This window comes from Lactuca sativa, chromosome 8 (assembly GCF_002870075.4).
Source record: "Lactuca sativa cultivar Salinas chromosome 8, Lsat_Salinas_v11, whole genome shotgun sequence".
In the NCBI taxonomy this organism is placed as follows: domain Eukaryota; kingdom Viridiplantae; phylum Streptophyta; class Magnoliopsida; order Asterales; family Asteraceae; genus Lactuca; species Lactuca sativa.
In genome coordinates, this window is record NC_056630.2 from 82229946 (window position 1) to 82244224 (window position 14279).

General features: G+C 37.7%; 1 protein-coding gene and 1 pseudogene across 2 annotated transcripts; both read right to left on the reverse strand.

Annotated features, from left to right (window-relative positions):
* Positions 1-2024: 2024 nt before the first annotated feature.
* LOC111896105 (autophagy-related protein 18a) lies at positions 2025-8663 on the reverse strand. Of its 2 annotated transcripts, none has more exons than XM_052766136.1 (5): positions 7665-8663; positions 7371-7533; positions 7141-7267; positions 6934-7053; positions 2025-2215 (listed from the first exon to the last, which is right to left on the reverse strand). In XM_052766136.1, exons 1-4 carry the CDS (start codon positions 8628-8630, stop codon positions 6963-6965), a joined length of 1347 nt encoding a protein of 448 aa, XP_052622096.1. In that variant the 5' UTR covers positions 8631-8663; the 3' UTR covers positions 2025-2215; positions 6934-6962. The 2 variants fall into 2 exon arrangements, with proteins under 2 accessions (XP_052622096.1, XP_052622095.1); XM_052766135.1 differs by lacking the exon at positions 2025-2215 and adding an exon at positions 4855-5030.
* A 3041-nt stretch (positions 8664-11704) lies between these two features.
* On the reverse strand, positions 11705-13134 carry LOC111896066 (UDP-glucosyltransferase 29-like; annotated as a pseudogene).
* Positions 13135-14279: the final 1145 nt, after the last annotated feature.

Below are 14279 nucleotides of genomic sequence, written 5' to 3' on the forward strand. Positions count from 1 at the left end.
CCCCTCCTTTCCGCACTTGCGGCATGCACCACTGGGCCAACAAGCTCCGGTGCCATCTCCCTCACACTTCCCACAAGTGTGACCACTCCGATCCCCCATTCTAACGTCTACGGTCATGGACCGTTTCGGCGCCGACTGAGACTGCATCGGGGCCTGCCTCATCTCACGCAACTGCAACTCAACCTCTAACTCACGCCACATGGCGGCCTCCTGCGATACCAACACGGTCTCGCGCCTCTGCGCAGGCACGAACCCCCTTGAGCATACTCGGATATCGGGACATCTGAGCCTGCTCCGAAGCGAACTCAGGGCAAAACATCGCCCTCTCAATAAACATCCCAGTCCTCTCAGTCACCGACTCCAAATCCTGCTTCAGCTTAAGGAACTTCCGAGCCAGTTTCTCCTCTTCATCCCGCGGAACATAGCGAGTACTGAACATCCCTCTGAATTGATCCCATGAAACCGCAGCCCTCTGCGCATCGGAAAATGACCTCGTGGTCAATCTCCACCAATCCTTCGCCCTGAGCCTCAACAGGTTCAGAGCACACCCCACCCTCTGATCAGCAGGGCATAAACTCGTGGAGAAACACCCCTCCATGTCCGATAACCATCTCATAGCAACAATCGAGTCCTGAACTCCATCGAATGTGGGAGGCTTCGCATAATAGAAGTCCCGATACTGGAAACCCCGACTAGCCCCTCTCTTTGCCGTTGCTACAGCCGCTGCAACCGCCGCGGCAGCCGTCTCTGCGAAAGCCGCATATCGCTCGTCAAACTACTTCAATCATAGTGGTCCTGATCGACCCAAACAATTCTGGCGACTCAGCCCGCAACAATGCAGCAACCTCATCACGCCGGATCTCGCGAATCCTCGCATCCCGCTCGCTCGTGCTCGTCCGATCGATAACCGGATAACAAGATAGTCACAAGCATCATCCACTACGAACCATGGTACTCATCCCATGACATCCCTCCTCAACATGCTTCGGTGCATGGTACCTGAACCATAGCACCACTCCTCAATCTGCTCCAATGTATAGCACTCGAACCACAACATCTATCTCAAACTGTTCCGATGTATTGTGCCGTGACCATAACATCACTCTGTATCCGCTCCGATGTATGGTATTCGAACCATAACATCACTCCTCAATCTGTTCCTTAGGACCTTCAAGATGCCCCCTGTATCAAGTATGGGTCCTCTGCTTTCAGTAGTACGGGCCCATACTACCTGCCACATCTACCCATACTTCCCACACGGACCATCCCAGGGTTCCTAAGTAGCTGATAAACCTGCTCTTTCACCCATCTCATCGCGCGTGCTCGCTTTCCAGCGAAATCCTCTACTCCACCAGCGCACTCATCTGGCTAGGTTTACTCCCTAGTCCCTTCCGCTGTCCTCCCACTTCTTTGCTATCAGCTGCTGAAGAGTTCCTAATGATGCCAGCCCTCTACCTCCTGAGTATCGTCATACTCACTTGGTAGCTGACTCCCATCATCGATAACTCCACAAAGCACAAAGCAAGCAGCATTCGAGCATTGAAGCATACATAGGACTCCCCATCTGTGGTAGCTTCACCTTCTCGGCTCATCCTCGGAAGTACCTCAGCACCCCGTAGCTTTACCCCTTGCGCGTTCTAACTAGATACTCTCACTCATCACATACACACAAAAGCATAACGCACATATAACAGCGAACCCTAGACTAAGGCATCACAAATCAGGCCACTCTAGTCCTAAGATGTGAAATACCTAGCCTGTCTCTAGCATGCAATATTGTCTCATAAAGTGCATAATAGATATTTCATAATACAAAAGTAAGGGTATTTTGGGAAATCACCGTTTGGCTCTGGCTGATTGTACACACTGCTCTTTCTTGCTTTCTCTTTGAACTCTTATTCACTTTTAGAAACCCATTTATTTGAAAAACTTTTTCTTACTTCCTCAGTTTGAGTCCAGATTTACCCGTAGGTGCGTCCGAATCCCTCAAACCAAGGCTCTGATACCAATTTGTAACGCCGTGGTTTCCAAAAACAAAATTTTCATTTAAATAATCAATTTAATATTAAAAACACTTGTTTAAAATCTTATTCACATTCGAATTACAAAACATAGCTTCATTTTCATCATAATAGAAGACCAGGATCCTCCAAAACACAACTCTTTCTTCGGTGTGTACAATCGAACCGTTGCCTTCCCGCGTTACTGTAAGAACCTGAAACAACATAACATAAACAACGTAAGCACGAAGCTTAGTGAGTTCCCCAATATACCTTACGCACATACGCCTTCCGGCCCGGACCTTTCGGTCCACATAACTTTGCCTTCCGGCCCGGACCTTTCGGTCCACATAACATTGCCTTCCGGCCCATAAGATAATTGCCTTCCGGCCCATACACATATATAACACATAATACAAATACTCTAACACATAAAGCACATACACCATATATCATACCTGACCTTTCTGTCACATAAAGTCTCGCCTTCCGGCCCGTATAAGCATACATCACATATAAGCACACTTCACATATAAAGCATCTACCACTCTAGACATAGCATGAATATAACACACACGACCTTCCGGTCTAGCAGTCAAACCCTTCCGGGTGAAGTATAGTGAGAAGACTCACCTCGCAGTCACTGGAAGATAGCAACTCCTGAAATCCCTTACACTTGATCCTCCGAGCTACAAGCTCCCTGTCACATCATATGTCTCTTATTAATACTTCTATCTTCCTCATTAGTTGACCCTAAGAAATCACACCAGTCAACTCTAGTCAACAGTCCGCTGTCAACTCGACTGGACTCGGCGAGTTCCCTGGCGACTCGGCGAGTCTGGTCGTCCTTCATTCCTCTAAAATTCCCTTCTACTCGTCGAGTACTCTCTTTGACTCAACGAGTTACTCCTGGAAGAATCGCGGGGCCACCCCGACTCCACTCGCCGAGTCTGAAGAACAACTCGGCGAGTCCCAGTGAATCTTCAAGCTACTCGCCGAGTCTGATCATCCGACTCGGCGAGTCCACGCCATGCAGTCGATCAAACTGCTTCCTGAGATACATATTTTCCCGAATATACAAACATAGAACCTTCTGGACCTCTAAGGGGTACTAATACAGGATTATAAACGTTGGATAATAACACAACAATCCATCTAAACCCAAATGGGTTTCATAAACCCTAAATTCGTGTACACATCAAAATAACAGGAATGATCCGAAACATAACCTGAAAACGTACTCTCTGTGTCCCCAAACCTCAGAACTCGACCCCCTTGCTCTTCCTTTGGCCAAAATCCTTCCTCTTCTTGCACCACAATTCCTTCAAAGTCAATAATGGCCTTCAAGTTTGCTCTAGATGCCACAGTCGTTTAGGGTTCTCCACAATCGGCCAAAATACGTGAAATGACGACATAACAACCCTTATATACGACCCAATACGAGACGGCTAGGGTTTCCGCTGAACAGCGTCGACTCGCCGAGTCCATCCTGGACTCGTCGAGTCCAGTCGCGAACCCACGACCAAATCTGCGACCCTACTCGGCGAGTCTTGCTCCAACTCGCCGAGTCTCCCCTTTAAAACACCCCAAAATGCAATTTAACAATACTTGAGATTTTGGACTGTTACATGGTTGGAGGCATTGATGCTAAAGGAAAGACATTCTCGTCAAAAGTTACTTGACGAGAAAGAATGATTTTATTGTTGTGAAGATCGAGGAAACAAAAGTCAAGATGATTGACAGTGTAGTGAAGGAAAATGCAATGAGTGGATCTTAGGGAGTATTTATGTGGTGGGTAAAGGTATAGGTAGCAAAGGTAACCAAACACACAAGGTGTGTGTAGTCGGGAGGTTTTTGGTATAGTCTTTTATGGCATCCTCAATTTCATGACCAGAAAATACCAAATTATTTATGTTTATTTAAAATCAGAGTATCCTATTTGAAAAATAATATTGCGGAATTTGTTCCCAAAAACATGATAATGATATTATCAAAGCATTTCCAAGAAACGGATCTTGTGATCGAGTTCAATTGCATGGGCATCCTTATTGTCGCAAAATAAAATTTCAAGGCTCTTCAAAAAATACGTTGAGCTGTTACACCTTTCTAGTGTGTCATTTATAGCAAATTGTTGTTAAAGGTGATACCGAAACACGTGCAACATGCTTTATCCAGATACGATGAGCCGTCACGCCTTTCTAGAGTATCAAGCTTTATCTATTTGGAAGTTGGGTTGTCAGACGACCTTATCGAGGTGATACCAAAACTCATGCAACATGCTTCAAAAAGCTTTCTCCAGACATCATAGCGGCACCTAGCGGGAAATGCGGGCGTTACATCTTCGGTGCTAAATTTAGTAAACAATAGACTTGGACGAAAGAATATTGAGTAGGTGAGTTATCGTGTAGAGGGCTTCTACCCAATAGGTTGGGGGAAGATGAGACTAGAATAAAATGGTACAGATGAAGTTTTTTGTGGAACATAGCCTTTGTTATGAACGATCAGTTTGTTGTGATGTTTTTTAACACGAGAAATGAATTTGGATGTCGTTGCTGTCAAAAGTTTGACGAATGGTGGAATTGGTATATTCTCTACCATGATCATATTAAAGAGCGCATATATCTTCGTTGAAATGGTCACAGACATAAGACTAGAAATGAACAATTTAGATACGATGCCATTTTTTGTTTTAAAGGATATTCACAAAGGTAGAGTGAACAATGGTCTAAAAAGATGAAAAAGTATTTTAGACCACTCAAACTAGAAACGAGGTATATCAATGTAATCAAACAAATAGTGCATCGACAATTTTATTAGATAGCAAAAAAGGAAGATACATATGCTTGTCAAGCTGGCTTGCTTTACAAAGCAAATTTGATACTTGTTTATTATATGGAATAATTTTATTGGAAAAAAGGAAAACACTTCCTCAGGGGATGGCCGAGTAATTGATGCCACTTCGTGGGGCTTGAACAAAGCATTACTTGAGGAAGAGACTTCAAAAGACTATCAAGGTAAAGGTCTTTCGTGCTGTCACATAGAAGAAGAAACCACAAAAGTCAAATTGGATGGTTTGATTCTTATCACGAGTAGATTGTTTGACAAAAACAAAAATTTTAATAATAATAGAAGTTATAGTTCATGAACCATCTAGCGTTAGTTAGGTCTTGAAGACTCATCTTTTGGAACGCTAGTGGAGAGCTATGGTTTGGTCAAGAGTTGATTTAGTGTTGTATGAGGTTGACCATGAAGAAAAGAAGGCTGTTAGGCCTAAGGACTTGCAATTGTTGAGTCTTCCGAGAGGGACAGATGGGCATGTTACGCGAATAGCCCATGTTGTTGGAGGTTAAGGCGAACAAGCAGCCGTAGCCTACGGCTGCTGACTGTGGACCAGGCTGAGGAGCCCATCTGCTAAATCCATTGGGTCGGTGGGTACCATGGTGACCATACAGGAGACCATAAAGCCCACGATGGTAGTGGGCCGGTAGTGGAGTCTGAGGAAGGTTGTTGTCGGTCTTAAAGGCGTCGATCATTAGGGTGGCGACTGTTTCAATGGTCACAAGCATTCCCCCAACGATTATTTGGCTGATTGTCTCCACAGTACGGTTTTTGTTCGCAAGATGGAGTCACATTTTTTATACGAAGAACCATCGACGAGGATGAATGGTCACGGTGAAATTATTAAGGGGTCGAGCAAGCAAGTCAAGTTTCTTCTAGGAACAAGATGAAGCTGACTTGAAGAAGAATGACAAAGGGGATTGACGATGTATGATGCTAGCCACTTGGTTGCATTTTTCAACAATACCATTAATCATGTACATCGGTAGGGTTTTCTCCGATAATAGATCATCAATGTTGATGAGAAGGTCAGAGAGAACCTTGAGATTTTTAAAGTAGTCTGTGATCAAGTTGCATTGCACGGGCATCCTTATTGTCGCAAAATAAACTTTCAAGGCTCTTCCAAATACGATGAGCTATCATGCATTTCTAGAGTATCATTTATAGCAGATTGTTGTTAAAAGTGATACTAAAACTCATGCAAAATGATTTATCCTGATACGATGAGCCGTCACGCCTTTCTAGAGTATCAAGCTTTATCTATTCGGAAGTTGGGTTCATAAGCGGCACCTTGTCGAGGGGATACCAAAACTCATGCAACATGCTTTAAAAAGCTTTCTCCGGACATCATAGTTGAGGTCATTTGGGTTGATATTAATGGGGACGTAGCGTCTAATTTTGGTAATGTCAAAAGGCTTGTTAGTGGAGTCCTTATTAGGCATTTCAGTAGTTATGGTGGAAGTAGATAGGAGAAAGCTGGCTAGGGTTTAGGCCGAGAAAAGGTGGCCTGCCAGTGGGCAAACATATAAGAAACGGAAGGTTGAGAGATTGAGGGATTAGCTACGGATACCATATAAGTTTCCTTGAATTATCAATAGCTTGTGTATGTTTAAATGCATACACGATTACAACACATGGGCCAAAAGGCCGATAACAAATTAACAATACAAGAGATATACATGGGCTGTAATACATAGAAATAGTTTTGAATTAGGTGGTGATTTTGGTATTTTGTTATAAATGTGATCAAATTGTTACAGTAATTACAAAAAAAATGTCATTTTGGTAAATATCCCAAAAATAAACGAGTTATATTAAAAAGTACACAAATCAATTTGACTTAATTGTGTGGGATCCACAGTTTCAGTTTCTGAATTCTTTGTGAACATCTTCAAAAGTTATCATTTAGCAAGTTGACAATTTTTACATTACATATACATTGGCATTTACAAAATTATATATATATATATATATATATATATATATATATATATATATATATATATATATATATATATATATATATATATATATATATATATATACCCATTCCTTCACAAGCATCAGCAAAAGTGTAACAAAGCAACAAACATACCATGAAAAGACATATGTTGTTAAGCAAAATTAGAAAGAGTCATCAGGCTTCACAAAGTTGTGATATTCCAGTTGAGTCATCTCCCCTCCAGCTTTTGGGTCAAATTGGCATCTATAGAAACTGCATAATTACAACAATTTTAATCCATCAAAAACAAAGTAATCATCATTCCAAAATGAATATAAATCTGTCAAGAAACTTTAATACCTTCCATCTAAGCCAAGAATCACCACTGTGTTCTTTTGATGACCAAATGCAACAATATACTGAGAGCCTTCAACCAATCGGAACTGAGCCAACGACCACACAGAGCTAAAATACTTGGGGATAACTCCTGCAACATAATTTAATGTCATATTCATGAAACTATGTGTTGTTTTGTCAAAGATTCAAGAACAATGGTTGATTTTTAATGAAAAACCAATGCAACTGTGTACCTTTAATGAGAGCACGAGATGAACTGGTAATGAGGTCTGGATTATCGACAGATGTGATGCTGAAAACATGAATAGTACCCTTATCACTTGAGACTGCTAGCCACTCAGCCGTAGGAGAAAATGCAAGGCTATGTATTTCAGCTCTATCTGCACCCCTCCTTACCTAATTGTTATTAGTAGTATCCCACCCCACCATTAATGAGCTTGGTTAAAACCATCAAAGTTGTAATAATTACAAAGACATGTGTAAAATTATCCAGAATCATAAATGAAGTTAACCAAATTAACGCCTACCTCGTGCAACAATGACCCGTCGTGGGTATTGAAGATACGAACAAGAGTTCCCTTGTTGCTGGCTGTGGCAAGCATATTTCCATTCTGTGACAGAGCGAAGCACGCAATTCTTGAATCATGAGCTAAGATAAACTTTGTTCGCTTGGAAGCGTAATGCTCAACCCTAACTTGTCCCTTCCGCAATCCGAGACAAACAAGCACAAAATTACCAGAAGCTTGTGAAACATCGCAAAGGCCCTTGGGATTCGCAAATGTCTCGATCTGTTGCAATAACTTCAAATCCGTGAAATTGTATACGAATATCTTCTGCTCCAAAATCACAATTATCCGATCTCGCCTTAACCGAACTCCACGAACCTCCGATCGAAACGATAGCTCACCAATGCATCGGCCCTGATGATCATCCCAGATCATAACCTTATTTAGAGGATACTGAGGCTGAGAACCGCCTCCGACTAACGCAAGTATATTGCATCGAAACAGCATCTCCACGATCCCAATACCGCCTCCATTTTCAAAATCCCGACGGAAGATCTCGCGAAAAGGATCGCAATTATATATCCGAAATCCTTGATTAATACCGCACGCAAAGCATCCATTATCTTGGTTGAATGAAACGTGAAATAGCGATAGATGTGAAGGAGAAGAATCACGGTTATGAAAATTGGGGATTTTATGGTTAGAGCTTGGAATTAAGGTCTGTCCATGAACCGGAACCGTAGCCGGAGCAGAATTAGGTTGAGTTGCAGCGTGAATATCTTCTTTTCCATCCTGAATATATGGAATTCGTTGTTGGTTAGAACTCGTTCTGATCGGTGGGAGCCCCGACGAAATACCGCTGTGAAGGTCGCCGGCAAGTGAATTGGTATGTTCTTTGCCTTCTTCTGAACGTGTATTGGCGCTTGTACTAGGGTTAGGGTTAGGGTTTGGCCATTCCGAAGAAGAGAAGGCCGAGACAGTTGCCATTGTAGATGATCCTGAATATTGTTGGATCTTCGGAATTCATCAGAATTTAAATTAATATATTTACATTATTGAACCTTATACATTTAACCGTGTATACTTCAGTCCGTATAAAAGGAGGTGGGTTGCAAGATGCAACTCTTGTTTTCGATTTGATGATGCCTTTTATTTGCCCCAAAAAAAATTGATGCCCTTTATTTGCCCAAAAAAAATGCAATGTTTTTAATAGTTTTTAATTATTTTTTATATATTAGAATTATTATAATAATTAAAAAAAAATAATCATGTCTTAATATCTATAATAACTGAACGTCTACTTCTAAATTATTGGAATGTTGTCATCTTGACAAACAAATACTAGAGGCAGACACATGACTATGTAGTAAGTATTGTCGGTCCGTAGTAGGTGTTACCGGTAGCACATTTTATAGTAGAGAAAAAAAAACAAATCAAAATTTTTGCACTGCATCAGAAAAAACCAGGTATTATCGGTGACACTACTTGCAACATAGTAGATCCACCCGTGTATCTTTAGTTTTCTCATAGAATGTATGTAATTATTGTTTAGTTTTTGTTGTTGATTATTTCATGTTGTAGATGGATGATATATTAGATATTATTATTGATTTTGATGTTTAAAAATAGTATATATAATATTCTGATATTTAAAAATGGAATTTATGATATTTGATGTTTAAAAAGTGCATATAAAATATTTTAAAAGTTTATGAAAGATAAATATGATATTTAGAAATTAAGTTGGATAAGTATAATATTATTATGTTTAATAAAGTGATATACAAAATTCTGATAAAAATAGTAAATGTTTGAAGAAAATATTATTTCATTGAATAGTTATTTATCTTAACACATTTGAGTGTTAAACAGTTTTAGTGATATATATATATATATATATATATATATATATATATATATATATATATATATATATATATATATATATATATATATATATATATCACTTAGTTTTTAGTGATATATTGAGTTTGTTTACAAAAAAACATATTACCATCTTAACATGTTTAAAGAAATATTGAAATTGAAAATCGTGTGTAAAATATTACATAGATCGTTTTGGTACCATATTTGATTAAACTAGTTTTTATTTTAGAAATATAAAAATCCCATGGAATTTTTGGCACCAAATGATGGACCAATATTGCCTACTGTAGATACATTTTTGGTGAACGGGGTTTTCCCCCAAAGCTATATGGTTATTTGAATTTGATGTATGTTTATCTATATTTAAAAGACAATAATTATAATATTTAATTATGTTTTTAAGTTTTTTTAATTAAAAATGTGCTAAAAATGAATTTCAATGTTTCTTGAGATTGAATGGGGTATGTTAACGTTATGCATTTCATAATCATTTATTCTGTCATTCTACTTGTAGTTTAAGAGTTTATATGCAAACAAATTAGAGTATAGGGATGTAACATGTCAACTCGAAAAAGTATAGAGGGCAAGTTGCACTTTACCGGTTATAATAGTAACCCTTGGGTAACGGGATTGACACGTATGAGGAAAAAACGAGGTGTCATTTGCTTTGCTCCCACGCAATGGGATATCGAAAATATTACGTCAATTCGTTCCATCTCGGGCTTGTACCATGTTTTTTGTATTTTTTTTAGGGCGTCTTAATTTAAATGGAAGCAGGGGTTATTGCGTTATTGGGATTCTTTATTTAAAAAAAGGTATATGTTTTCTTTAAATGCTTATTAATTTAATTGGTATTTAAATTAAGTTTTTAAAAAGATAATCTGTATTATTAATTTTAGATGGTATCAGAATATAATAAACTAATAAATTGTTTTTTGTGTGTTTATGTAAAATGACCAAGAAAAATATATTATCTTTTTTTTTTTAAATATTTTATCTTATGTCAATTACCTCGAGGAGAAGATAGCCTCTACACATAGTCTATGATGCTACTTGTACAAAATTTTAATTTGCAACATATCACTAGCTCGTTTTCATGCTTCTTTAGCATATAAATGATCCTACAGCAGATTAATGCTATGTTTGGCGTCACAGCTAACTGATAAGTTAGTTTATTTTTTGAGCTTTTTTATGTTGTTGTGTTTGGTAAGCCAAAAAGTAACTTATAAGCTAGCTTTTTGAAAAGCTATTTGGACTAGCTTTTTAAGAGTTTTTTTAAAATTTTCAAAATACACCCCTTAATTAATTATAGAAACATATATTCTTGCATGTCCTTTTATGTGATTTTATATATTTCAGCTAGCTTTTCAGCTAGTTTTATCAAACGTTATTTTTTATCAGCTAGCTTTTTATTTAACAGCTAGTTTTTCAGCTATCAGCTAACTTTTCAACTAACAACCAGCTTTTCAGCTAGTACGCCAAACATAGCCTAAATGGTAAATGTCCATCATTATGTGCATTGAGAAGTGACTATGAGCTATGGAATGTGATTAAAATTTAATATATACTTCCTTCATGATCTTATATTTTTTTTATTTTGATTTTAATAGAATAAAATATTAATAGAATTAAGATGAAAGTGATCAAAGGGGTAAAAAAGGTCTTTTTAACTATTATCGCACACACATCATAAATCGACTGTTTTTTTCGAACGACAATTAACAAAGAAGCAAGCAAAAACTTATAATTACAAACAAATTGACTATTCTTACTGCCCATGGTCTAAAACGTTAATAATATTGAACATGATATTAGCTAGGCTAACACAAAAAAGGGTAGCCTTTTCCTCTTGCAAATCTTCCATTCTTCCCTCCTCACTTTTAATTAACCAAAATAAAAGAAAAACTAGAAGTGGTATTTTTGAAAATCATGTAAAAAATGTTTTCAAAATAAACCTTAATTACTTTGGGGAGCTAATTAATTAAGATTAAGATAATGTTCATATATTATATACTCCGAAGGAGCGAGTCAAAGAGTTGTTAAATAGAAACTCTATTGATCATTTTTGCCACTCTTCGGTAAGCATCTAGCTAGACTTCTAAGTTAACTTCCAAAAGTCAAATTCAAAAAAAAAAAAAAAAGAAGGAAGATATATGTCATTTTAGATCTAAACTTCACCTCTCACCGCAGAGGTTGAACCAATTGCAACTGACTTTGCTTATCATCTTAAGAATTCTCCTCCAACGACCACCACTTAGGAGGCATAATTGCAGTAGCTCCACCGCCACTGCATCAATCTCCTCCTCCCCTTTCAGCCTCAAGTCGGTACTTATTTTCTTGGCCTTTTCCCTCACCGCCTTCCCCAACTCACTCACGACCACTTGCCGGACAACTGCCGCCAGCTTCTCCCGCCTTAGCCGCCCATCATTGTCCCTCACCACCTCCATCCCAATCCCAACCTCCTCCATCAACCGAGCATTAACCGGCTGGTCAAGGTGCATTGGCATGGCTATTATTGGAACACCAAATTTCATAGCTTCCATCGACGAACTCCATCCACAATGACTCACAAATCCACCAATATTTTCGTGCTCTAATATTTTTGCTTGTGGAGCCCACCCTTCTATCACTAAAGCCCTATCCTTTACCCTTTCAAGAAACCCTAATGGCAAAGCTTCTGAAACGCTAAGTTTTCTTTCCACTTTTGGAAACCTTAAAACCCAAATGAAATTCACATTGCTCAATTCTAAACCATACGCAATTTCTGTCAAATCATCATCAGAAAGAAACGAAAACAGTGGATCCAATGGCTTTTGTGTCAAGCCACTGCATCACCTGCTTTTGATTCCTGTCCACTACGGGAGACGGGTCTGCAACGAGTGGACCTACAGGTACAATCTTTTTACCAGTAAGAGCAGAAAGGTAATCACTGTACTTACCTTCGATCTCCTTGAAAGATTTAACAAGAACGATGCTTGAAGACCGATTGACACACTCCATTACACGATCTTTATCTTTACGACCATTTGCGGAGCTTTCAAGAATCTCAGACATGTGACCAGACTCGTAGCTACGATAGTAAGTCGTCGAGAATGGAAATGGAATGCCAGTGGAGCTGTTCAAGTAAAGATGAAACATGTTGGCAGCCATGGTAACACTTGTGGTGATGAACACAACCGAAGGGATTTCAAGTTTAGAAGCTGCCAACGGAGCCCAGTGTTGAATAAGATCGTAAATGAGCAAATCGGGTTGTAACTTTTTCAAGATTCTTGAAAACTTAGGCTTTAATTGCCTTGTCGAAAGCTTTTTTAAGAGTGGGCATAAGATGCAGAGGGAGACCATTGGTGGTCATGTGAAGGTGTGGTGGTAGAGCCGGTAGTTTCCGGAGGTGAAGCTCTATGAACTGAACTGCGAGTGAACCATGTTCGTTTGCTAACGGTTGCTTGATCGAACTGATGTTAGCCGGAGTTGAGCAAAGGTAGATGTCAAAGAGGTTTGTGTTGTTGAGTTTCTTGGCTAGTTCTAGGAAAGGAGAAATATGACCATGGCCTAACCATGGGAACATCAAAACCTTTTTCTTTTTTCCTTGCATGTTCATCGTCATTTTGTGATCTGAAACCCTGATTTCGATAAGGTGGTTGTTTTGTAGCTTGACTTGGGAGAAGAAGGTGGCGTTATGTAGACAAATTAACGGGTTATTATGGATAGTGCTTAAAATAAGTACGAAGTAAATCCGTTTAAAAAGTAGAATGCAATCTTTATTTATCGTGCATGATTCACATATCTATATATTTTGATTGAATTTTTTTGGTAATAAAATTGTACTGAAGAATATATATATATATATATATATATATATATATATATATATATATATATATATATATATATATATATATATATATATATATATATATATATATATATTCTGGACCAATCATTTTATAAGGCTATATTAGTAATTTTATATAAATATTAATTATTGATGTCCTAAAATCTAGGGATAATGATTTTAATTATCTAACAAAATTAATATTTCCTTTTAGTTAATAAAATATATATAAATATTTTTTTTATGATTTTTCCCAAAAATTATTTATGACCGTTTCAAAAAAAATCACCTAAAAAAATTAATATTTCCTTTTATTTTAAATCTGAAAAGAAAATCTTAAAAAAAATATTATTTTCTACTATTTCACGTTTTTGTTTTTCAAAAAAAAAATAGAAATCCAATCGCAAATCAATACACTTCCAATCATAAATGAAAACACATCAAATTACAAATAATTCAATGCATTTTTCATAAATTGAAAATAAAAAATAAAAAGTGTAAAAATTATCATTTTTCATAAAATAAATACCTCTAATCATAAATAAATACACCCATTCACATGAATACACTAATATTCATAAATAAATACAATCATTCACATATGAATACATTGCAATTCACAAATGAATACACTGTTATTTATAAATTAATACACATTCTATCATAAATGAATACATGTACTATTAATAAATGAATACAACTATTCACACATAACTACAGTATTATTCATAAATGAATACACATGCTATTCATAAATAAATACAACCATTCACCCACCCCCTTCAACAAATTATTACCAAAAAAATCGAAAATTAGGATTGTGTTTCTTTCCATTAGTACACCTCGTTGTCACTTTTTGGTTTGCAAAATCTCTCCCATAAGGTGGGAAATTGCCCTTGAAAGGGGTCAGAATATAG

What these genes read in the sequence shown, in the direction of transcription:
- LOC111896105 (XM_052766136.1), bottom strand. Translation starts at nt 8,630, where the DNA reads ATGGCAACTGTCTCGGCCTTCTCTTCTTCGGAATGGCCAAACCCTAAC. An exon ending in ACGGGTCATTGTTGCACGAG is followed by an intron (nt 7,534 to 7,664) that starts GTAGGCGTTAAT and finishes AATAACAATTAG; the next exon opens with GTAAGGAGGGGTGCAGATAG. An exon ending in ATCTCGTGCTCTCATTAAAG is followed by an intron (nt 7,268 to 7,370) that starts GTACACAGTTGC and finishes ATTATGTTGCAG; the next exon opens with GAGTTATCCCCAAGTATTTT.